The 24,963-nt window shown below is 45.8% G+C and overlaps 1 protein-coding gene across 4 annotated transcripts in view; it reads left to right on the top strand.

The window, feature by feature from the left end:
• The window catches only part of GALNT13 (polypeptide N-acetylgalactosaminyltransferase 13), a 151,058-nt gene that overhangs the window by 72,442 nt on the left and 53,653 nt on the right, over positions 1-24,963 (top strand). For all 4 annotated transcript variants that reach the window (XM_074910394.1, XM_074910393.1, XM_074910392.1 and 1 more), the window contains exons 5-8: positions 5,424-5,590; positions 6,802-7,009; positions 7,824-7,994; positions 16,294-16,411. In XM_074910394.1, coding sequence (XP_074766495.1) covers positions 5,424-5,590; positions 6,802-7,009; positions 7,824-7,994; positions 16,294-16,411 — 664 coding nt within the window. The remainder of the gene's footprint in view (positions 1-5,423; positions 5,591-6,801; positions 7,010-7,823; positions 7,995-16,293; positions 16,412-24,963) is intronic.

Here is a 24,963-nt window from a genome sequence, read left to right as displayed (position 1 = left end):
TTTTTATGGATGGATGGATAAATAAAAGTATCTGCATATGTGCTTATATGAATATAGATAAATCTACATAAGTTAGATACTTGAATAAGTACAAATACTGCCACTGTTGCACATGTAATACTAACCAGAACATAAATAAGACTTAAGAGCCGAGGCAGAGATGCGGCATGTGGCAACTCACAGGTTTGTTGTTTAGCACCAGGGGATGGTGCATTCCCCCCTGTCTCATCCCATCTCCCATCCTTCACTTCCACCGCCTCTGATCACTGCAGCATGCACTGTTACTGGTTTCTCAGTCTGTCTCTGCCTGGAATTCAGGATCCTGACCCCCAACTCCTCCATTTTACTTGATCTCCAGGCTGTTTCGTGCTTCCCTTCGTTCCCCAGCACAAGTGCCAGTCCTGCAGGACTGGCTGCCAGTGCCCTCTTGGCACTGGAATGCACAATAAATCTGGTCACGTAGAGGAATCGTACCAGTGGTCTGCGTTAACCAGCCTCTTCTTTATGGGTGTTAATCTCTTGTATTTTCACTAAAGCAAAGCAATAAAAGGTAATGACTAATAATGATGAAAATCCCTCAAGTCATATAAACTACAACTATTTAACACAGTCCTATATGTTCCCAAATGCATCATATAAAAAATACTACATAATAAATTGTATATAATAGTTACAGACTCATTTTTTCCCTCTAAATACTTTGCTTTCATGCATGACCTTTTGCCTCGAGTTGCTTCGCAGAGAGCTTCCACACAGTTCTGGAAGGGATAAAATCACAGTGCAACCCTCCACGCTCACATAATTTGCACAGAGCCAACGGGAAGGATGGTAAATAGGTAGAGTCTCACTCTGTTTCCTTGTTATTGATCTCGGGAAATGTGTTTTTCTCACATTTAAACAGCTGTATTTACTTCATGTGTATTCATAAAGTAACATCTGATGACTGCACGAGAAAAACCAATGTTTCTGGGAGAGTATTTCCAGTGTCAGTGTATGTTGAACAATCAGTATGCATTGTAAATAGTGCAGGGGTGGCGGAGAGGGAGTCCTTGTGCTTCGTAGCATGAGAGTAGCAGATGACTTATTTATCACTTCTTCAGCGCGTGGCGTATTTTTGAATTAGAAAAAATGCAGCGTGAGTCACTGTCATCATTTCAGTAAAGGGATATGAAAGGTTTTTTTTCTCTTTCGTGCACTTAGAAAAACTTTGAAGTGAGCAGAGCGTGGGGCGGGTGCCTGTTTGGGGCTGAAACCCCCGGAGAGGTGTCCTGCAAGGGCGGAACGGGCCGTCCCAGGAGAAGGATGCGGGGTGCTCCAGAGCCCCCTCCCCGCGATGCTGCCCCTCCCGCGGGATGGGCTCCACCGCCACGGTCCAGAAGATGGTCCCTGGGGAGCTGCTCCTGGGCGTGGTGGAGATGCAGGGATGCAAGAGCTCATCTGCAGCAGAAAGCTGTTGGTTTGTGGCTGAACTCGTTGAGGGCAGGCAGAGGAGTGTGCGTGCACACACGAGAACTCCTCATGGCTGGAACGGGGAGGTTTTGCTGCGCCGGGTCTCTCCCGACCGTGCCCTTCTCCTGCTGGTCTTGCACCATCTCCAGCACCTCCCTGGCCATCTGTGTGCTGCATTTGTTCCCTGACTGCGCTGAGAAACCAGGAGGTGAGCTTGGGGGCATCTCGGAGAGGTGAATCATCCCGCGAAGAGCTGTAATGAGCCTCGGGTTCGGAGCGTGGCCATACGCAGTCAGGCAGGGGGCAAGGTACAAATTAGTCATATTTATACAGACCGTGATTGTTTTCCATTGCGCATCTTGTAAATGGCAGTGGGAATTACTTTTAAGAGCAAGAATAGTGATTATACACCCACAGTACAGTTGTATTATTCCTAATCTTTGTTGTTTAACTTTCAGAGTGAATCAAATACTCACGAAAACTGCTTTGAGTTTAGTGAGAAAGACTCAATGTCTCGCTTTTGCCGGAGAACAAAGGCATGTTGGTAAAAGCACAACCAGCCCATCCAGAGCAGTCTCAGCCTCACGCCAGTCGGTATTTCAATATCTATATCTCCCACTTGCCTCCTTACACCATCTCCCTCATCTTTAGTTCTTGAGCTGGCCCTGGCAGCTTCCCCGTGGAGCGGTGCCGAGTGCTGAAATAGGACGCGGGACAAGAGCGTGTGTGTCAGGGTGTAAATGGAGCACTGGGCCTCATTGGTGGGAAATAAAGTGGCAGCTCTCTGGCGTTAGGTGTGTGCCAGTTGTGTCAACAAACTGAGGATGTTTTTGTTTAATTCAAGCGATAAATGTTTTCCCCATGAGAGTGATGGTTCAAGGCTCTAGACATCCCAGTGACCAGTGCAGGAGGCAGCTGTGTTACACACACACAGCCTCATTGCTTAACAAGCTCTAATGACTTCTTGTCTGTGCAGTTTGCCAACTGCAGAGCCGTTGCTTTTAAAAACTTTCACCCTGAATAGAATAGAAAAGAGTATTTCAGTTGGAGGGTACCTACAGTGATCACCTGGTCCAACTGCCTGACCAGTTCAGGGCTGACTAAAAGTTAAAGCAAATTATTAAGGGCATTGTCCAAATGCCTCTTAAACCCTGACAGGCTTGGGGCATTAACCGCCTCTCCAGGAAGCCTGTTCCAGGGTTTGACCACCCTCTCGATAAAGAACCGCTGCCTCGTGCCCAGTCTGAGCCTCCCTGGGCGCAGCTTTGGGCCGTTCCCGCGCATCCTGTCCCTGGATCCCAGGGAGAAGCTCAGCACCTCCTTCTCCACGTCCCCTCCTCGGGAAGCTGGGGAGAGCCATGAGGTCGGCCCTCAGCCCCTTCTCTCAGCCCAGACAAGGCCAGGGCCCTCGGCTGCCCCTCGCCAGCTCAGTTGCCCTCCTGGACACCCTCAAGGACTGTCACCTCCCTCTCCAGGGGTGGGCCCAGCACTGCCTTCAGCAGGACAGTCCCCTCGCTTGACCAGCTGCTTATACCATGTGGGGGGCACCCCAGGATGCTGTTCCTGTATTTTTATCACCAGATTTATGGTCATTCCGATTGGTCTGTGCTGCGAAACACGGGACACACGACCTCTTCAGGAGTGTCCTCAGGTCATCCAGCCCTTAGCTTCTCTGCCTGCTGTACGATACCTTGGAGAGTAATAAGAACAGTAGTTAAAGTACTGAAGATCCCGGCAAATACTGTGTGATGATAAACATTCTGTTCCTTAATGTTCCATTTGCACTACAAAATTAGTGTTAAACTGCAGACAAGGAAATAGCCTTTCCTTCTTGTCTCATTTGACTACCGACGAGCATTTCTGAATATTTTTAAACCTAATTTTATGAGGCAGTTCTTTTCCAATTTTCAAAATTGTATCTGTTTTAAATGCAATTAAAATGAGTGTTGTGAAATACGGGACAAGCAGAATTTATTCCAGCTTAGTACGTACTTTGAAGTGTGATGTTAAGCTCTGGAAGACAACTCTGAATGTAAACAGCCTTTCTGGTTTTCAGTCTTTGATATCTGACTTTCAGATGCCAGGCTTGACAGGAGACACCTTCCAAGGACAATTGCACATGCAAAGAAAACTTTTACTGTGCTCTGGAAACAAATAAATTCAAAATGTCCTTTTTTTGGACATATCCTGTGGGGCTCACCCTCCTTTAGGCCCCTCTGAGTAAACAGAGGGTGTCGTCATGGAGGAGAATTAGTAAAGGACTTTTATTTGTTTGTCTGAACTCTAAATATAAATCATTAATTGATGGATAGTTGTATCATTAATCAGATGGCTGAAGTTGTGATGGTGGCGTGGCTACCAGCAAACCTGGGTGGTCCCCATCAAATTGATGTCAAGACTGTGAGGTGGATGTATATATTTTTTTATCTGTGTGTGTGTGTATATATATATAGTCACTATTAGCATTGGCCTTTCTGCTGATGATCTAGTTACCAATGACTTAGGTGTCTATGTATACAGATACACACTATGTATACACAGACACATACCGGATATAGATGTGTTTACATATATACCTGTCATCATATATATAAATGGACACCATGAACCTTTTACCTGTGCCACAGAAATCAGCAGTATTCTGTATTCTTCTGCATTCTCTCCTCACCTTGCACTTAGAAAGCTGTGGTCACGATGTTGTTTTATCTTTTTTTTTTTTTTCAAATGTCAGTGAGGCAGAAGAAAAGGTTAAAGAGAGTTTTGTTGTGGTAGCTGATATTTGAGAAAGAAACTGTGTGGACAAGCTGGCTTTTCTTCAGGGACCTTATTCACTTGTCCTCTTGGCCCTTGATGGAGAAGTTTTCTGGAAGGAGGAGGCTCCTCCTGCACAAGTACTGCACTGGGACTCGGTTGAGTTTTTCAAAGAACATGGACGAAAACGATATGCTGAGCCTGTGTCACAGTCGGGGAATACAGGGTTTGTAAACACCAATGAATAACTCACTCATTCAGAGGTTTTTAGCGGTGCTTCAGATTTGTGGTATTAGAAAGAGGGTGCTCTGAAGAGCTCTGCATCATTTCTTCTCCTTTCACGTGCAGTTTAAATCACTAACACACGTGTGCTGCTGCTCCAGCAAGGCCGTACACGCTTGCCTATCCCTTCTGGAGGGCTTTTCTGGGCCAGAAAATCATACAGTAGCGAAACGGCAGAAAAAAGTGCTAATTATTTTAAGTCACAATGATTAGGAATCCATATTAGGTGTGTTTAAGGGATGTGGCTTGACCTGGGCTGAGAGGTTGATGTAGGTGTGTTTGTATTTTTGAAGTGTGTCCAAGAACAAATCTGCAGAATTTTGGGTTGTCTTTTGTAATAAGCAAATAGCTTTAATTTGCTTCCAGAAAATCAGCAATGTTCGCTCTCTGTTGCTCATTTTGCCTTCATTTCCAAAACCAAGTGAAATTATTGACCGCTTATTCTTCCACTGGCTAGACATATAGAATATTCTAGAAAACAGTAATTTTTTTTTCTTCTTTTTGAGAAACCACCAACAATGGGAAGGTTTCAGAGGGCCGTGTACTTCAGACTTTGGGGATTGCCCCAATAAAAGCCTTCTTTGACCCAACAGTAACCATCAGTAGGTGGATTGCCCCAGGAGCTGTGTGCAGCGGGAGTTTTCCGTTCGGGTTGTCGGGCCACCTTGACACTGAGCTGCTGGATACTGATTTCTTGGCGTTTCCAAGTGTGAGCGAGGAGAGCTGGAGTCCAAGGGAGCAAGAAAGCAGGGTTTGAAATTCCCTCTGCTGTCAGGCTGCTGCCTCAGGAGCTCAAAGGGATCACTAACGGGTTTGAAACGTGTCCAGCTCAACAAGCTTGAAGCTCCTTTTCCCAGCTGTCCCGTTGGAAAAGCCTTTTAAGGATTTTCTGGAAGATTAACCTCCCTTTTCTTCTGTCCGCATTCCATATTTTTTGGCAGGTGCAAGACAAAAGTCTATCCCGATGAGCTGCCCAACACAAGCGTCGTGATCGTCTTCCACAACGAGGCCTGGAGCACTCTGCTCCGCACCGTGTCCAGCGTCATCAACCGCTCGCCGCACCGCCTGCTCTCGGAAATCATCCTGGTGGACGACGCCAGCGAGCGAGGTGGGCCTGGGCCAGAGGGGGGTTCCCCGGGATGTGGCCGGTGCCTTTGGGCGCGGCGGGGTGACGTTCTGTTCTGGGGTGGGGGACAGGCCTTCGGCTGCCTCCCGACGGCGCTCGCCCCCCTGGGCTGTGGTTCGGATTTGCCTGAACAGCCACGCTCAGGCAGTTTCCTTGTATTGCTCATATTTGTGGTTTGGTTCATTTTGTCAGTGGTTTTTTTCTTATTTTTAATCTTTTTTCCTTATTTTTGCCCTTTTCCCTTTTTTTGTCCTTTGCTTTTTTTCTTTTTTTCTTTTTCCTTTTTGCTTGCTTTCCCCTTTTTTGCTTCCATTCCCCTTTTTTGCTTCCCTTCCCCTTTTTTGCTTCCCTTCCCCTTTTTTGCTTCCCTTCCCCTTTTTTGCTTCCCTTCCCCTTTTTTGCTTTCTTTTTCTTTTTTAAACCTAGGGCTTAGAAAGAAAGCTGTCAGCATGCGAAACTGATATTACCTGGAGAAGCAATCACATTACATTCTGTAAATGGAATCAATGGAATGATAAATTTTCCTGGAGTAGCCAAATGTATATAATGGCTCATACAACTTATAGCTGCAACTGTTCAAGAGACAGAAGGTGCAAGCTAAGCTGTTCTTTATTTCTGCTCCATGTAGCAGTAACTTAACTCTAATTACTCTCCTGAATTTCCCTGCTTCAGAAAACAAGTAGGCTTAATGTTTCTCTGTGCCAGAAGGTGGAGGAAGGCTTTAGCCAAAGTAATTACTATTTTTCCTAAAAGCAAATTTTTGGATCCCTAAGAGCTCAAATAATGAAATTCATTTAAAATAGCTGTATTTGTGTTTAACCATAGACAAATTTAAAAAGGGTCATCATTTTGCACTTGCTAGCAATTGCTGCCTTATTTTAAGGAAACCGCTTGTGACTTCTTTAAAACCTCTGGGATGTTTTCCTGTGGTGCTCCGGAGGGGGGGTGTGTATGGATGGGCTGTTTTCCATGTGGAGTGCCAGTGTGATGCTCCATGGCTTAGCTCCCAGGCTTCAGGAAAGCTCAAAATAAATCAAAATGCATTTCCTGCGTCGTGGCAGCCCTTGGAGGGCCGGGCGTGATGCGTAAGCTCTGCGTTATATTTGGACTCCTGGGTAGTGGCTGAACCCAGCTATAAATAATGTTTTCCTTTGTTTTTTTGTGGTTTGTTGTTTGGTGGTTTTTTTTGGCAGAGTTTTTGAAGGCCTCACTAGAGAATTACGTGAAAAACCTGGAAGTCTCCATAAAAATCATTCGGATGGAGCAGAGGTCGGGGCTGATCCGTGCGCGGCTCCGGGGGGCAGCAGCCTCCAAGGGGCAGGTGATCACGTTCCTGGACGCGCACTGCGAGTGCACCCTGGGCTGGCTCGAGCCGCTGCTGGCCAGGATAAAGGAGGACAGGTAAGGGTGGCCCTGCCAGCACCGGGTGCAGGGGGAGCCCCCTCCTGCCTCCAGGCCCTTCCTTGGTTTCACTGCACTGCCAAAAAATACAAATTGAAAACAATTCATTGAGCTGAAAACAAAGATTTACAGTTTTAAAAAAATAAATTTATCAGGAAGCTATTCTTCAGTATCACATTTCTCAGTGGGTATGTGGGAGGCCTGTGGTTCTCACAGCGGGACTGCTGCTGTTGGACAGGAGGAATCACATGCCAGTAACGGGGGCGATTTGGGCCGTTTAATTCCTGGAGGTCAGGGTGCCCCCCCACCCCTGGCAGCCTTCTCCCTGCTCTCTGCTGGAGACAACAATTTGTGTCACCTCCAAGATGGGCTGAAATTTGCACCCTTTTATGTTTTTTCCCCCACACCCTTTTCCCTCCTCCTTTTTTTCTCCTCTTTCCCCCCCCTCTCCTCTCTCCCTCTTTTCCCTGCCTTCCCCCATCCTTTTTCTCCCCCCTCTCTGTTTTTCTGCAGCAGGTGATGCAGTCCCCCTGGCTGTGCCCAGCCCCCCAGCCCTGCCCACCCCCGGAGCAGCACCCAGGCCCTTCTCTGGGCACCCCCACACCCCCCAGCAGCGCAGCGAGGAGCCAGCATGCCCCAAAACCCACCAAAACGGGGAATTTTGCCCAGCCTTGGTTCTGGAAGAGGGCAGACCTTGGTCAGAGGGAGCATGAGCCGCGGTCACTGGGATTTTATGCAGAGAAGCCTCAAAATAAGTGCAGTATTCAGCATACTAGAGATACTTTGTTTAGCCCTTTTTTTTTTTTTCTTCCAGGAAAACTGTTGTCTGCCCCATCATTGATGTGATCAGCGATGACACGTTTGAATACATGGCTGGCTCTGATATGACTTACGGGGGGTTTAACTGGAAACTCAACTTCCGCTGGTATCCAGTTCCCCAGAGGGAGATGGACAGGAGGAAAGGAGACAGGACCTTGCCTGTCAGGTAAGGAGGGTGAATCAGGAGAGCTCTGCTCTCCCACTCTACTGTCCACGTGGTTATGTGGGTAATAACGCTTAATACCTAAGGTTTTGCTGCACTCTCAGAGAACACACGGCAGATAGTTGTGGCACATTGTTCAGGGCACAGAAGACCAAAATCTGACCTATCCTTAATGCTGCAACGTAGTTATCAGAGCTGAGAAAACTCATTTATATCTCTTTTCAGCATTCAGCAATTCAAAATATTACCTGCTTTTTAAGTTCCCTCTATATTTGTTTTCTGCAGATAGCCTGTTGACCTTGTGTTTAACAGATGTTGCTCCTTTTTCATAATTTAAGGCAAATACTTAGAACATCTTCCTGAAATACCCATTTTTAAGCATTGGGCCTAAGTATTCAGTTGTGATAATTTGCACTTAAAATGCATGCTTTTATTGCCTAGAAAATAAAATTGATGACTCTGCACACCGAGTTAAAAATGATCTAAGAGTATGTCCTGTATTCCCGTGATCATTCCTGACCTCTTGCAGTTAATTGCTCAAGCCACAGCCTGTAACAAAACCTCTAAAAAAATTTTAAATGAAGCTGAAACAGAACAAATTGAATAAATTACTTGCAATGGGTTATTTGCTCAGCTCTAATAGCTTCTGTGGTCTTCATGAAAAGTTTTTAAAAAACAAAAAAACAAAAAAAACCTTTCACAAGTGGATGTAATGGTTTCAAACCTGAGAGCCATGATGAAGTGGACAGAATTCCAGTCCTGCATACCCCGGGTTGTGCAACAGGCAGATAAAGGGAGAGCCAACTCGGGGGACAGCACAGCTTTGCGAAACACTTCCAGGTAAGGCAGTGGACGGGCAGAGAAAAGCCTTTTGAAATAACTCCTGCCGCAAAACGGCCAAAATCTGTCCTTTAATCTCCTTCAAAGCCTGGAGGCAGGGAAGGGAAGGGCTGGATTTTTTTAAAGCCCGCAGGGTCCCCGCAGCAGGAGCCCGGACCCTGAGTTAGCGGAGGAGGGGGATGGAGCGGGTTTTGAGTCAAGAGAACTGTTTCTTCTTGTGCTCTAAAATATTATCGCTCAGCTGTGAAGTCTGCTGGCAGCTATGTCATTAGAGCCGAGGGGTGTGATAAATTATCCTAACGAGCTGCAGCGCCTCACGCCGCACCGGCTGCTGCACCCACCGTGTCCCTCGCCGGGCTCCGTCCGTCCTGTCTCTCCCGTGCCAGATCAATTCACGGGCACTGGGAGCTTTCAAACACATGCAAATTCTTACTTCCTTATCTTGAAATGGAGTAATACTTCAAGTTAATCCAGAATCAGACATGTAATTGACTCTTAAAATTATTAAAACAAAAAAATAGCTGCTTTTTTTTTTTTTTTTTTTTTTTTTCCCCCTCCTTCTTCTTTTCTCCCCACCAGCTTTTAGGTGGTGAGTGCCTGGGCTTTTGAGGATTTTCCTGGTAAGGTGGGCGTTAGCAAGCAGAGCGTGGGTGAGGGAGTCTGAGGTTCATACCAAGTGCCTCGTGTCCCATAATCATCACTTACACAAGTGCTTTAGAGTGAAGAGGTGGCTCTGAGGGGCTGTGATTGCGCTGGCTTAAGAGCAAAGTGTCGGCTTTTAGACATACTGGTGCCCTTTCTGCCCGCGTAGCGCAGGCAGTTCAGTCTCCTCGGTGTCAGAAGAAGGAGCTCCCTGTTTCGTTTTCCCTTTTACCCGACGGGAGGGGAACCAGCAGTGTAGAGCAGCCTTCCTGTGGGCAAGTACATTTACTAAGCCATCAGCTGCGTTCAGTGCTGGCTGGTACTTCCACACGCGAATCAAAAGCAGGCCAAGAGACGGTGGCAGTAAATCAGTCTGGAGGCCTCAAACACAACCACAAATTCTGCATCCAAAGAGAAAGAGTGTAATATTTCAGCTAAATTAAGAATGGGTTTGGCAGCTGCTGCCACCTGAATATTCAGAAAATGGGGGGATAAAAGTAACGCCTAACCCACACCAAAAATTTAGAAACAAATCGGCGAGTTCATTTTTTTGTTGTCGTCGTTCCACGTTGCTTTTGGCATTCTGTAACATTATTTCAGTCTCCTGTAGATTGAATATGTCTTTATTCATATTTTTTCTTTGTGATCAGTGGAATAAGTGTAGAAAATACAAACATCATTGGCTTGCGTGTTTCTTTGCATGTATGCTTAATATAACCATTGCAATCAAATTCTGCTTTTTGTTACATTAAGAATCCATCTATCTGACAGAAGATTTCCTAAAAATACCTTCCATAATAACATTGATAAATTCCTACCTTTTTGCTTTTTAGATTTTAAAATCAGAATGCAGACATTTTCCAACTATGACTTACTTTATATGCACTTTATGTATAAATTGCATTATTGTAAAAGTATTTTAACGGGAAAGATCAGGACAGCTTCCTGATACGAGCCTGCTAGTCAGCATGGCCAGAGCTCAGCCATCACCTACGCTGTGACCATTAACCCCGAGGAAGTGAAAGCCAGAACAAGAGGGTGCCTGGTTCTTTCTAGTTCAGAGATGTGAAACACTGCTTGCTTGTTTGCCTGGGGAGTTAAAGGAATTGTTAAATTCCTGAGTTAGGTGTTTGAGTCAACTGAAATACCTGCCTTTGCTGGAACCTCTAGATTTCGTGGGAAAAGGTTAATTAATTCAGTGACTCTGGTATTAAAAACCCACAGCTAATTGTCATGCAGTACAGCTGTAGAAGAGTTTTCGTGCCGACATCCATTAGAAAAGTTAATGTGTTTGTCCTGGTTTTGGCAAACGGAACGGTGGGGATTCGTCGGTGCCTCTCCTCCTAATCAGTGCTGCCTTGCCTTGGGCAGATGGGGTTCTGCTCTCAGACCCCCACGTGGGTGCTGCTCCTGCTCTTCACACACTAGGCCCTGCTCCTTTTGCCCCTTATTTTCTTCTTCTTCTGGTTCTTAAACCCCAGCCTGACATCCCTTCTCTCGTTCTCATTTCCTTCTTCCCTTACCTAGTTTTCTCTCAGGTCATCTACTACCACGATAGCATAACCTTTCCCAGAATAGTCTAAAATGGTAACACATCCCCAAAGAATCACAAGTTTTGCACAGGTAGCGAAAGCCTTTCCAGTTTGCAAACAGTCCCAGTTTAAAGGAGGTAGATGAGGGTGGGCAGTGTGACGGTGGGGACCTGGCTGGGGCAGCAGGTCGTGCCCCCGACTCCCCAGCCTGGGCAAAGAGAGGATAGAAGTCGGTGGTTGTCACATACTGGGATTTCTTGGTTTTCTTTTCTTTTTTTTTTTTTTTAAATATACTTACAACTTTTTGACACGTACAATGATCAGAAGCAAAAGTAACATCAGGGAGCTCTCAGTTCATGAGGTGTCTTTGCTAGGACTGAAACTATAAAGTGGGAACAGGAAGGGGACATTTAGAAATCCCTGAAGAAAAGATTCTTCCTGGAGACAGAGCTCTTCAAGGCAAATAGTTCTTTCTCTGAGGTTTGTTAGGGTCAGTCGAAATGTATTTTTTTCAGGTGTATTTGCAGAAATCAAATATGAACTGTGGCTTTGTGTGCAAATGTTACCCGAGCTGTGGAGGGGCTTCCTGGTGGTGTTTCAGGGGCACTTTTCTTACTTTGAGGGTACAGCGACCCCCAAGGACTCATGTCAGGGGGGATATAGGTGTTTGCTTCAGTTTGAACAGCAAATTTTACCATGTTTCCATATAGAATAAATACTATAACTTCCACTGTCGCCGGAGTAACCTCCGGCTTTGTAAATTTTGTGAATTATTAGACCTTGTCAAAATGTGGTATGTCAGAGTGCCAAGCCCATTTCTGTTCCCAGAGGGCTCTCCGGGAGCAAGACCTGGACGGTTGCCCTGTGCAGAGGTGGAGCTTCGAGCTAAAGCTTCCTGCAGGGAGCTGGCGGAGGTGGGTAAATCAGGGAATTTTGAAAACAGGGATTTCTGGGCAGTGCAGTTGTCAGGTGCAGCCTGGTTTGGTTAGATGTTCATGGGTAGGGCTAGCTCAAGGCAGCCATCTTGCTAAACCTTTCATTCTTTTCCCACTGAAAAATCCCTGCGCAATATTTGTACTTTGCAGGACATCTTTGTCTTCAAGTGAACTCATTTCTCCTTCTGTGATTTTGCCTGCAGCAACAGAAAACTTCTCTGTGCTAAGATCAGTTTACAAATATCTCATCTTCTTACATCTACAATATTAAAACCATAAAGTGTGTCTGTGCTGGGCTGCTACAGTCTCTCTGCAGCACATTTCTGTGGATATTTCCATACTCGCCCTTAATTTTTTTAAGCTGAAGGCACTCCAGGCTAGTATTATGAATACTAAAAATATATATATATATTTTCTGGAAAATCTCTTCTCAAGCTTAAATTGGTTTCTGAGAGGAAAAATACGAGATCAAATATTAGGAACATATTTTATTTATCATCTTATTATTATGGCTGATTAAACTTAGAGTTGACTACAGTTAATGCTGCCTGGGTGATGGATAGACAACAGGATTGGAAACGGGTGTAAAAATCTTCTTACAAGCTGTATTAATAGTGGTCTGTTTGGTAGCAGTGCTGCCCTTGTGTGGTTGGAGCCCTTTGCACGGGTCGGGGAGCTTGGAGGAGGCAGGACGGGGTGATGTGACGTGGCTTTTGGGGAGCTGCCAGCCTGGGGGCTCTGGCCAGAGCCCCCGTGCCAGCCCCTCCTCGCTCCCCCTCACCAGGCTGGGTGCGAGGGGTCGAGGGGACACGGCAAACCCGGGGGGGCTGCGGTACCTTCGTGTTGGGCAGCTCCTCCGTGGGAGCTCAGAGGTGCAGATACAGGAGTGGGAATCCTGCTCGCTGCTGCTGACTGCAGAAATGAGAAGCAGACGGTAGCTGCAAAATAAAATTAAAAGTGGGTTTGAATGATGATTAGAGTTAATCATAACATATTACTGTAGTCGTTAATATGACTCCAAGCAGGCAAAATATAGCTAATAGGCACAAAGCTGAGAAAAAAACCAACAGTAGGAACCCTCACTCTTTCTAGCGTTACTGTTTTGGGTGTTTTTACAGTGAGAGCTCTGCAGAGGTGTTTGTGTAACATCAAATTTACATAACAGGGGATAGTCCTGCCTGCTGCATTTCCGTTCTTTGAGACTCCGCAGGGTATCTTGGTGCAGTTACTTACGTTTTACAGCATGAAACTCAGTACTTCCGATTTCAGTTAGTGAGTTCTTAGGGAAACTGTTTGTTTTTTATGAACAGTCGCTGGTGACATGTCAGAAGAATCCGGATCTGTGCGTACAATTCAGTTGCATCATTCAACAATCGCTTAAGGCTGAATCTTTGCAAAGATGGGAAATTTTGTACCATTCAAGCAGACTCTCTTCCAGGGAAGAAGTAAAAGGAGGAAGAAGGAGAGGAGGCAGAGGTTGAGGGCTTTTGTTGCAGGCAGAAAAGTGGGGGTGATTTTATTAGTCCGAAAGGAGTGAGGAGTGCCACTGCAGTGAGGTGGGCAAGGAGGGGAGAGCCAGGCAGGCAGGAGCTGAGGTTTCTTCATGCAGTGCTGGGCACAGGCTCGTTAAAATGTTTGTGACTCACTGTGAGTCCTGTGGGAACTTGGCCAGTTGTCAGGTAGGTTTGAAAACCCAAATCCTGACGTAGCTTTCGGTGTCAGTGTAAACAGTTTTGCATAGCTTCTAGGTAATCAATAATAGAAATTTCTTTTAAAAATCAGTATTTTTTGCACTGGTAATCATCTGGCACAAAAACAGTTAGGAAAGATTTCAGAGTCAGCTTTAGTTTGTGCTCCCCATACTGGTTGGTATTAAACTTCTGTGGTACCAGGCAGGTGGAGGGTTGCACCGCCCGGCCGTGCCCATCTGCTCCACTCGCTCGCAGGGGAGCTCGGGGGGGCCAGGGGTGGTGTTTGTGGCAGAAACCCAGCAAGGCTGAGGGCAGTAAAGCAGCTTTGAAACCTGGGAAGGTCTAGCCCTGCCCAAATGGCAGTTAATTAACTGAGCTTTCAGTGCTGAGAGCACGGGGAGGAAAATAGAAATGAAGTGTTGGTAAACTCAGGGTCCTGTATTATTTCACTGCTAAACCATGTGTTTATTTTCTGGGAGTAATGACAGTCAGCTCTTGCAGAAGAAGAAATAATTGCACAGCAGGCAAATTACCTGGATTTGTTGAATTTGAGAGAAAGTGAGGATGTCTTACTGTCAGGGCTGTGTCCAGTGCCCCCCTGGGAAGAGCTGTGTGCGGCACAGCACCATCACTTGGCCGCCCCCCCCTGCAAAACTGTGCTCAGGTTTGGTCCGTGCTACACAGAAAAGATGTGGCTGGGCAGGAGAGGGCCCAGAGAAGGGCCACAAAGGTGGTGAAGGGTCTGGGAGAGGCTGAGAGATCTGGGTTTGCTCAGCCTTGAGGAGAGAAGGCTGAGGGGAGGCCTTAGCACCACGTTCCAGTATTTGAGGGGTGGCTACAGAGAAGATGGAGACTCCCTTTGTACAAGGAGTCCCATGGAGAAGACGAGGGGTAACAGGTACAAGTTACTCCTGGGGAGATTCCGACTGGGCACAAGAAGAACATTTTTCACACTGGGAATAATCAGCCACTGGAATAATCCCCCCAGGGAAGCGGTGGATTCCCCGGTATCGGACACTTTTAAGATCTGGCTGGAGAGGGAACTGGACCAGCTTGGCTAGACCGGGCTTTTGCCAAGCAGGGTTGGACCAGCTCATCCTTGAGGTCCCTTCCCAGCTGGGATTTGATGGCTCTGTGGTCCCTGCAGGTCTGCACTCTGGGGGGGGGGGGGTGTGCTTGGCCTAATTCGCGTTGCCTGTGGGACATACGATGGCTGCTGAAGGACGGTCTGAGAAATGCCCAAGGGATTCAGGCTCTGCCATGGTGGGAGCACCTGTGAAGCCCCTCTTCCAGCTTCTTCCCGCATTGCCCATGGGGTGTTTTGTTGCTGCTGACTTGCTTTTTGGAAGAATTGTAGGAGTTTGGGTGATATCATCAGGGTTTGCATAAGGCTGTCTCCAAATACAGGAGCTCTCGCAGAAACTGAGCGCTGGACGGTGCCGCTGCTGGAAATGCTGCGCTTGCGCAGGAGGTTCAGGGAACGGAGCCTGGTGCCTCATCTGACCTCTGAGTATCAGACATTCCTGGCAGTCTTCACCAGCAGCTTACTAAATAAAATAACTGAAAGAACGAGTTGATTTTTAGGACGAACCCTTTGCGGGCAGGCCGCGGTCGCTGCAGTGTTGTGTGCGGTTGTACATGGCGAGCTAGCGCCAGGTTACGGGTTTTCAACAGCCAGTCTCACCCCCTTTGCAGCTGTTCTGGAAGCTGAGGAGAGAAACACGACCGATGCTTGCCCGCCAAGGCTTGATCCGCAGCCACGTTAACGTGCCCACAGGCCCCCGCCACCAAAGCCGGCCGCCGCGGGGGCGCCGAGACCTCCGCAGGGTCCCGGGGGTGGCTGCCGTCCCCCCGCGTCGCGCCGGCGTGGGGCTGGGGCGCAGCTCCTGCCCCCGTGTCTGCAGGGACCAGTTTGGGCTTAACCCCCCGTGCTTGGGGAAACCCTGTCGGCTGAGCGCTGGGGTCTGTGCAGAGCCTGCCCTGCGAGGGAGCTGCCGCGGGGTGGGATCCCCGCGGGGCAGGGGCTCAGACCCGCGTCCCGCTGCCTGCGGGCGGGCGTTTGTCGTGGCAGGTAGACTTTTAAATGCTGAAAACACAGAGAGCGGGTATTTATGGGGAAGTAGGACATCTTTACACAAAGAAGAGTTGCACTCTGACTGGATTTGCCTGTTGTAAGGATTTATAATCCTGTTAAGAGAGATTATGCCTGGTAATTTTATGCACATTTAGTCTTCCTCTAAGGCAAAGCTGAGGCATTAAACTCTCTTCGCTAAGCATTTCAGATTGGATTTGAACTGCTGTGCTGGATGCAGAGGGCCAAAATTCCATCCACTTTACCATTACAATGCTCCTGAAATAATCTATGGAAATGTGATTTTGCGGGTAGGAAGCAATCCTGCAGCTCTCGCTCGGGCAGCGCTCTCGTCGATGGCGGGGGGAGCTCTGCCCGACAGGCAAGCGCGCAGAGTATGCAGCCAAAACCCTGTTATCACTGTTAGTAGTTTACATTTAAGTTGCTGTACATAGAATATATTTATAGTCAAAATGTCTGAGGTAGTGAAATGTACTGTAGTGTCACTTATTAAATTCCACAGTGTCTTTCAAAAGGTATTTTTTCTTTTCTTTTTCCTCTTTTTTTTTTTTTCTGTTTGTTTTCAACTAGGACCCCTACTATGGCTGGTGGCCTATTTTCTATTGACAGAAACTACTTTGAAGAGATAGGAACTTACGATGCAGGAATGGATATCTGGGGTGGCGAGAATCTTGAAATGTCTTTTAGGGTAATTGCTGTTTTCCTTCATTTTCTGTCAACAAACACAGTCGTGCTGTAATGGTTCCTACGCTGCGGGCAGGGCGCTTCTGCTTTAGCTGTCATGCAAGTCATGGGTTAATTTAAATTCTCAAGATATTTGGGAATGCCTCATTACAGTATTTTGGTCCTTTTTGCTGCATGAAACATTTTATTACTGTTTAGAATTTTTCACACTTTCAAAATAATATGTATTAGCAATACCTTTATAAAAGAAACGAGGCTTTCTGTGAGCTAGTACAAATGCTAACTGACGTAAACAAGATATAAATTTGTATAGTGTAAAAAATAAAATTCAAATACGTGTTTTAACAGAAGTTTTTGAAAGTCTGTGTCGTCATGGACTTGCAAGTTCTGGCAGGGATTTTTTAATTTTGCCTGAGAGACAAGCTCACAGAGAGATTTCACATCCCGCAGAAAAGTGACGGTATTTCTGCCGGGGATACGTATGTGGCCCACGACAAGAATAAAATCTCTTTGAGGGAAACGCATTTAGTAATCGTCCTTTAGACATAAAGGAAAATTGGAAAATTGAGTCTTTGATAAGTAATTGTTAGAAAGGATGTTGAAAATTACTTTGAACGTCTCTGATGTGTCACAGTTTATGCATATTAAATAAGTATGCAGAGTAAACCCTTGTACACCGATCTGGTACCCGGAGCACATCACGGGGAATATCCTTCTTTCCTTTTTTTTTTTTTTTTTTTGTCTTCAGCCAGGGCTGCTAGATAGATTTTTTTTCTATTGACAGAAACTACTTTGAAGATTTTTGTGAAGCAGGTATTTCTAGAGAAGATCAACTGCAAATTTGAAAGCATTTCCTATAAACTATAATCGTTCATTTTCCAGTAAAGCAGAAGGGTAGAGTCACTTCTTCTGCGCATTAATGTTTTAAATGAGTGGATTTCAACATTTTCTGGTGTATAGAGCCCTAAGAATTTTCCATGGATGTATATAGGCCCCCATATAGGAGCTTATTTTTAACTTAAGCCTGTTAGCAGGCTTGTTTTCACATCTTTAGAAGTGATCCCTGGAGCAGAGAGTGACTAGCACTGCTTTAAAGCGTTAAGTATGTGCCTCTCATAGACTAAATCTGTGTATTAGTACTGTTCATTTTTCACCGAGTATCAGTGTGTGATTTCTGCAAAGGGAAGTTCGCCTAGGTCATTGAAATTTTAAGATCAGAATTGCTGATGCGCATTAAACCCCGACAGAGGGAACCTCGAAGCCGTTTGCTCTTGCTGGTGTTTTTTTGTCGCTTCCAGAAAACCTTTTGTGGGAGCGATTTTGGGTCATTACTGTGGAAAGGTCCCATTCTCATTAGTGAAGGTCTGAAATATTTAACTCTCCTTTTGGAAGAACACTGGGTTTTTGTCACAAAAATGATAATCCCTGATAAGCCAACTCTAATGGAAAGGGACATACAAGGCGATTTTTGCTATGAGTCTGTATTGGAGAATCTGTGGAAGTTGATTCTCCGTGGACTCCCTTTGGCAGCAGCTATTTTTGTTAACGAAGATACAAATATTGATCATTTTTCTGTCAGGCTTTGTATGGGCGAAAGAATGAAATAATTTACAATTCCACAGCCTTTTCCCACTCCCTGGGGTAGTAGATTCATTTTGAGAGGAAGCGTTTGATCTTCTGCTGAGAGCAGCATGTGAGCGTGTATTCACCTTCCGGCGTATGCTAAAGAAATGCCCTAACTAGGAGATTCTGAATGCATTCTCTTGCTCGAATAATGCTAATGCATTTTGAGAACCTTTCCTGAGAAGTTTAGCGGTTTGATGGTGGTGTTCTGTCTTCCCCTCGTGCTGTTCCACTCTGGCTCTTGGCAGCTGCATGGGAAACCCGTCGGGATTCGTGGCGTGAGTCAGCCAGCTCCTGCTCGGGGTGGTCTGGGGTTGGTGCAGGTTGAGCCAGTACCTCTGCCTTTGCACAGTTTCTCTGACTCTGCTTCCTGGGCACTTCCATAAGTTACGTAATATATATATAAAATACTTCTTGGAGGGTTTGTTTTTCTTTTTTTTTTTTTCTTCCCTTCCCAAAATAATCATTGCTTGAGTCGTGTTTCAAATTGGACTTGAACTCTATTCAGTGCTTCTGTGAGTAAGCGAGCAATGGGCTTAATTTATATAAATTCTGTGAGAATACTGTCATGAGATCCTCATTTCAGCTTTAAATTAAAAATCTCAGTCCAAAATGTGTGGAAAGACGTAGACCAACAATAGCTGTGCTCTCCGCAGCAAACCCTCCTGGTAAAGGCAGGGAAGCAGCTCTGCTGTTATTCTTATTTTACTCGTTAAGACTGAGGTGGGGGGAGCGAGGAGAGGAAGCGCGTGAATTTTCTGATGAACTCTTTGGGCATCCTAGTAGAGAACATCATTTTAGGTCTTCAGAAGATATTCCTACTTCAAGAAACATCACCAGCCTGAAAAATGTGTGTCAGCCTAATACGAGGGCATGGTGTCAAGAACAGAAATAAAACGATGTGCCTCCAGCGCCGGGAGATCACCATGGAAATGCCCGGCAGCCACGCAATGCTGTTCCTCGGTATTTAGAGCATTTGTCTGTAAAGAAACCCAACCAAATAGTCAAGTACATCAAGCACGACTGGATCAATAAAATACCAAGGCCTCTGCATTAAAAAACCTGTCTGATGTTAAACATCTGCAGGAAATCGGTAGCAAAGAGTGCCAAGGGGCTGGGGAGGTTCCTCCAGCAGCCGCCTTACAAACCTGCAATTATCCTGCAGGTTTCCGGAATATCTCATTGCAGTCAGGAAAACACTGAGACTAAATCTGAGTTTGGAAAATTACCATAATGGGAGTCAGCCATAGGGCTCTTATTACATTGGATGTTTCTGTCATCGGATGGGAGGGGGGTTAGAGGTGGTGTTGGTCTGGTGTTCAGAACACAAAGCCCCTGTCTCAGTAATCCCTGCAGCCTCCAAAAATGTTAAAAAGTGCCTTTGCCTTCCCTGGCTGCTCTCTGCAGCCCTCCCATCTGCACCCGGCAGCAGCGTTAGCCCCGATGTCACAATTAAAAGGATTAGGGTGATTTTGGTCTCGGAGGCACCCTCGGGAGCCGCAGCCGGGTCTCGCAGCACGGACCAAAGCCCGTCTGTCCATCCGGGGCAGCTCCTGCCCAACACCACGTGTGCTCTGCAGTGTCCGTCCTTCTGGGCACAGGCAGTGTGTTTCAGCTTTGGGCTCTGCTGCTGCTCGCTGCTGAACGGTCTGGGATGGCGCCTTTTGGAGGGCGTCTGTTCATAACAGCAGCTGGGAGGGAGAAAAAAAAAATAATTCTGGCAGGAATCTCTTACATCTGTAAGAGTCTACTCCAGTAAACGAAAACTTGATGTATTCTTAAACATTGACCATATTTTTATGTATAGAATTCCGTAAACATTTTAAATTTTCTGTTAGATTCTCTAAGTGTTATTTCCTGAGTTGGAGAATGCCCTGAAAATGTGATAGTCAGAAAGGAGCTCATAAGCTTTGGAAAGGGTATTAAAAATAATCTGTCCATCAGGAAAAAAGGATTATTCTTTAAAATAATCCAAGTAGGCCAAAGCAAGGCTAGAGAAAGCTGATGCATACTCTAACAGGAGTAAGATGCTGTTTACTGTTGGTTTTCTGGCAGCTGTTAGAAGTGCAGGAGAGGTTCATGCAAATGTTTCCATCTGTATTTCCTAAGGAATGGTATATACGTTGTTCTTAGTCTCCGAAATGTCTGTTTTGACTGTTGTAGGAATTCTTCCAGTAAATGACTGAGGAGCAGGGATTTTTGATCCCCTTGTAACTTAGCACAGCACGTGATCTTTAAAAATACTCCTATTGCAGCACATGAGAATCATTGTATGGCAAAAGGGCCTGTCTCGGCGTGAGGAAACGCGCACGGGCAAACCACATCCCCCAAACCACCCGGGTGCCACATCTCGAAAGCGGCCACTTGCTCACAGAATCATCCGGGTTGGAAAAGCCCCTGAAGCTCCTCCAGCCCAGCCATGACCCTCCCCGTGACCGTTCCCAACTCCCCCAGATCCCTCAGCGCTGGCTCAGCCCGACTCTTCAACCCCCCCAGGGATCCCGGGGACTCCCCCCTGCCCTGGGCAGCCCATTCCAACGCCCAACAGCCCCTTCTGCACAGAAATCCTTCCTCAGAGCCAGCCTGACCCTGCCCTGGGCAGCTTGAGGCCATTCCCTCGGGGCCTGGCGCTGGGGCCTTGGCTCCAGAGACTCATCCCCCCTCTCTGCCCCCTCCTGGCAGGGAGTTGCAGAGGGCCAGGAGGTCTCCCCTCAGCCTCCTCTTCTCCAGACTGAACCCCCCCAGTTCCCCCAGCCGCTCCCCAGCAGGCCTGTGCTGGGTGTTGGTACTGGTGAGGGGGGACACGCTCCATGGAGCTTCTCCACGTACACACCACGGATCAGCAGTAGCACTTTTTCAGCTGGACGGTGTGTGAGGTCTCCACTTCCAGCTGCAGAATGACGGGTGTAGGAGAGCACTGAAACGTGTTGAAGGAACCACTTTTAGGGGGTTCGTTGACATGGATGACTGGCAGACCAGCACTCTGTGATTAGTGCGTGACTCCTGGCGAGGCTGGAGGGGGTGCTTGCGTGCGAGATTGTTTTCAGAAGGACACGGTGACATTGACATTAATTTTGTGTGTTGGTGAGTGGAATTTGGGGTATGTAAGTCCCTAAGCACCTGGCAAACAGATTGAAAACCTATCCCTGTGCGTTTCAATATTCCTGAGCTGTTTGACTATATTAACTAATTTTAGGAGCACAGTTTGCTTGCAGATTGTTCTCAAAATATGTTTGTGTGCTTACATTTAATGCATACAATATTTTTCCCTTTCTTCAGACTGCGTTAATTTTTCTGTATGTCAGGATTCTTACGTTCCTGTCAGGAAAATTTTCAAGATACAGCAGTTCAGTTGTTTTCATTCTAAAGATCTTTGGTATTAGAGTTTTCAGGTTTTTTTTTTTCCTAATTATTCCTTACACATCACTGCATAGCAATGAACAAGTTTACCTCATCTAACATAACTGTGCTTACGTGTTAACTTACTTTCTGACTGCAGTGATCTTTGGGGATTTTTTTACCATAGCTTTGATCTGTGCATATGCATGAGGTGTTTAATCTAACACCATCATCAACACACACATGCATGTACCAAGAGAACCCCTTTATGGAAAGAAGTAATTTTCTAAAATGAAGTAAATAGAATTATTAACAGGGAAAGGATTTGCTTGCGGTGTTTTTATATCTCCGTAACCTGAGATTTTAGTTCTGTTTTACTCTAAATTTTAAAGATGATCATATCTAATTTGGAGTTAGTTTCGCGTATTTTGTCGTAAAGGGAGTATTTTTCCTACTTGTTTTAAAATTTGGAGTAAAGCCTCAAAGCTGGTTTATTTTTATTTGCATACAAATTATTATGAGCTTTAAGTATTTCTGATTGATGTGCGCTGAGATTTGCAGGAACTGACATTGACTCAGTGTTCAGAAATGATGGGAGGGGAGAACATCCTGACAGTGGGCTGCACAGAGATCAGATGGAGTTTAATCTCTCATTTTACACAGTAGTAGGAATGGTTGTAAAATGTCTGTGAAATCAAGGGTAGTTCTAAATAATTAATGCCTATGTTTAAAAAGGGATAAATTATGTGGGCAAATACAGGCCTTAGGTTTAATTCTGTGGTGTGCAGTGTCTTGCCACAAGTTCTGAATGAATTAATATTTGTAAGCAAAAGATAAATAGAAAATGGTTAGTGTCGCATGGCTTTACAGAAGGTAAATTATAACACGCTGGATTTTGATTTTCCAGACCATGGAAATGTGGCAGATCTGTTGGATCTGTTCTTCACCAAAACCTCTCAGCAAGGGGCACTCGGGAAACTGGGGTCAGGAGAAGAGGGAGATCGGTGTGAACTGGTGGGGGGAAAACAGGTTGTGCTGAAGGCCGAGCTGTCAGGCTGGGGCCAGGGCACTGGTAGAGTTTTGAACTGTAAGGCTGCAGCTGGATGTTGTTTTTTTTCACTAAATAACTTTTTCACCAAAGGTGGGAAATAAACTCATGGAATGTGCTGGGCTGGAAGATGCAGAGAGGGACTTGAAGTACCATGATTGGAAAAATATCTGATCTGGGGAAATTTATTCAGGTGGAAGGAGAAGGGTTAAACTTCAGAGGAGAAGGGAAGGAAGACACCTACAACCTTAAAAATTACGATGTGACAATAACTGGTTTATGAATAATTCAGTGTGAAAATCAGAGTTAAATTTATTTTTTTGAAATGAGATACATCAGTCTTGTACCAGGCTATTTGCAATCTGGCTGTCTTTGGTCCCTTGATGCGTTCAGTCACCGCCGGGGCCCTTCTTGCCTGTTACGAGGGGTGGGAGGTCAGTAAATGGGAATTTTGCTGACCCAGCTGCTCTCCCCCCCCTGCAGCAAATGGGGATTGTGGAGGTTTGCCAAGGGCAGGGTTAAGTCTTGATGGGCCAGGCTGGGGTGAGACCCTGGCTCCACTTGTTCTTCTTTTTCTGGGGAGAGAGAACTAAGGTGGCTTGGAAGGACTGCACTAAAGCAATAATCGTGAAATGCTTGCTATCTGCAAAAAAATCTGGGTGTGTTGGAGGAAAGGTAGAATTTATTGGAAATGTCTGTTTTGCAAGGTACGGGATCAAACGAATTCTGTGGTTGGAAATTTTGCTGGATTAAAAAAGTAGAACGTTAAAATGAAAAAGGTTGCAATAAAATTTAATGGCTGTTTCTCCCCTAAATTCTTGGAGCAGTCAGCAGTGTCAGTAAAAGCTGCTGGCGGGTTTTGGGTGCCTGGGGTGGTTCTGGGGTCACCCAAGTGGCGATGAAGAGTCATCAAAGGTGTTGCCACAGCGTGTCTTGTCTGTGTTGTGACCAGTTCTCTGGGATCCCACAGTCTTTAACCATTATAGGAACTTTTGGAAAGTAGGGTTTTTACCAGGGAATATTCAGGAAGGTTGGTTTGTTTGGGTTTTTTTCAATAATACTGTAAAGATAAAAGTCCTTTTCTTCCGAGCAGGGTGCAGGTTCATCCGCATTCCTATGACAACTGTAAGAGCTAGCAGATTGTGCCAGGGACAGCCAAAAATGTGCTTTAAGAAACGTACAGGCACACACATTTTTTAAAAAAAATAGTAGTGTGGGAGGAATTTCCTGCCAGGGAGAGGAGTCGGAGTGGGGAGAGCAGGAGCAACTGGGGCGGGGGGCAGGGGATGCTGGTCCTTAGGCAGAGGCCGTGGGTTAAAGCTCACCTCAGACCACATGTGCTCATCACTGCCCTGCCCAGTGAGTTACTCCCAGGTGCTTTGTAAACACCTTAGTAGTGTATATTTTGGTTTTAATGCACGCTGCCTTCTCGGTGCGGCCGTGTGTTCCTTGGCATCCGTCAGCTCCAAGTTTCACCTGAGCTGACTAGTTGTTATTGAGCTGCAAAACACAAGATGTTAAACACAAGAATATTTTGATGTTGTCATTGCTTATCCCAGCAGAGTACATCACTTAGCATACTAATGAAATTATATAAAAGGGTTTAGCCCTAATTAAATAAAATCTGCATTAAGTTACTATGGTAACTCAGCCTGTGTGGAGGAGCTCTAATTACAAGACTGTACCAGCGTTCCTGTTTAAAACACCCAACGGTTCTTCTTGTGTTTTATACTGGGAGATACTGGGAATTTTAGTCCTGCTGGCTGCTTAGGAGGAGACTAAAGGGTGAGATGAGCCTAAATAAGAAACTGGGCAGTTGGTGGTGCCTTTGCTGATGCCAGAAATGTCAGTGAACCTTAATGAATCCCGAGGAGTCGATGTCGTCTGGCAGAACAGCAAAGTTTGTAACCCTGTAAGCATCCGATGGAAATCTTCGTGCGCGCGGTGTTCACATGGTGCCTCTGTTCTGCCTCCGGTTCCACAAGCTCAGACCTTCAACCTTTTTTAAGTTTCTCCTCTAGGTCTTTTCAGAGCCTAGAAAGATGGGAGATTGCAGGACAGCAGTTCATACACAAACTGATGCTTATTGTACCAAGGCTCTAGTGATCTGACAGCAGGAAAATATGGTACTTCATTTAACAATGGGGTATTAAAGTCCAGGATTATATGATTTATTTTTTTTTTTTTTTAATACTTGTGCAGTCATATTGAGGGCACTGAGCTCACTCAGTGTGTAGATTTGGCTCCCGTGGTAGAAAGGGACAGTTTGCATCTAGCAGAAGTTCATCAAATTCTCTTCTTTGTCTAGAACTTCTTTCTTTTTCTTTTTTTTTTTTTTTTTTTTTGAGTTGATCGTGGTACTAACCAGCGTATGAACCAGAGAACATAAGTTTTGCATCTGTGCTTCACTTCTGTGGTTCTGTGATGTTCAGAGTACCTGTGCTTGCTGCTTCCTCTTGCTGTCTGTGATAGTAACCCAGGTCTGTTGTGTCATGACCGTGACCGTGCTTTGAAAAATACACATATGTATATATATTTATATACAT

The sequence above is a fragment of the Athene noctua genome, chromosome 7 (genome assembly GCF_965140245.1).
Source record: "Athene noctua chromosome 7, bAthNoc1.hap1.1, whole genome shotgun sequence".
Taxonomy (NCBI): Eukaryota; Metazoa; Chordata; class Aves; order Strigiformes; family Strigidae; genus Athene; species Athene noctua.
This window is presented reverse-complemented; position numbering and strand designations above follow the sequence as displayed.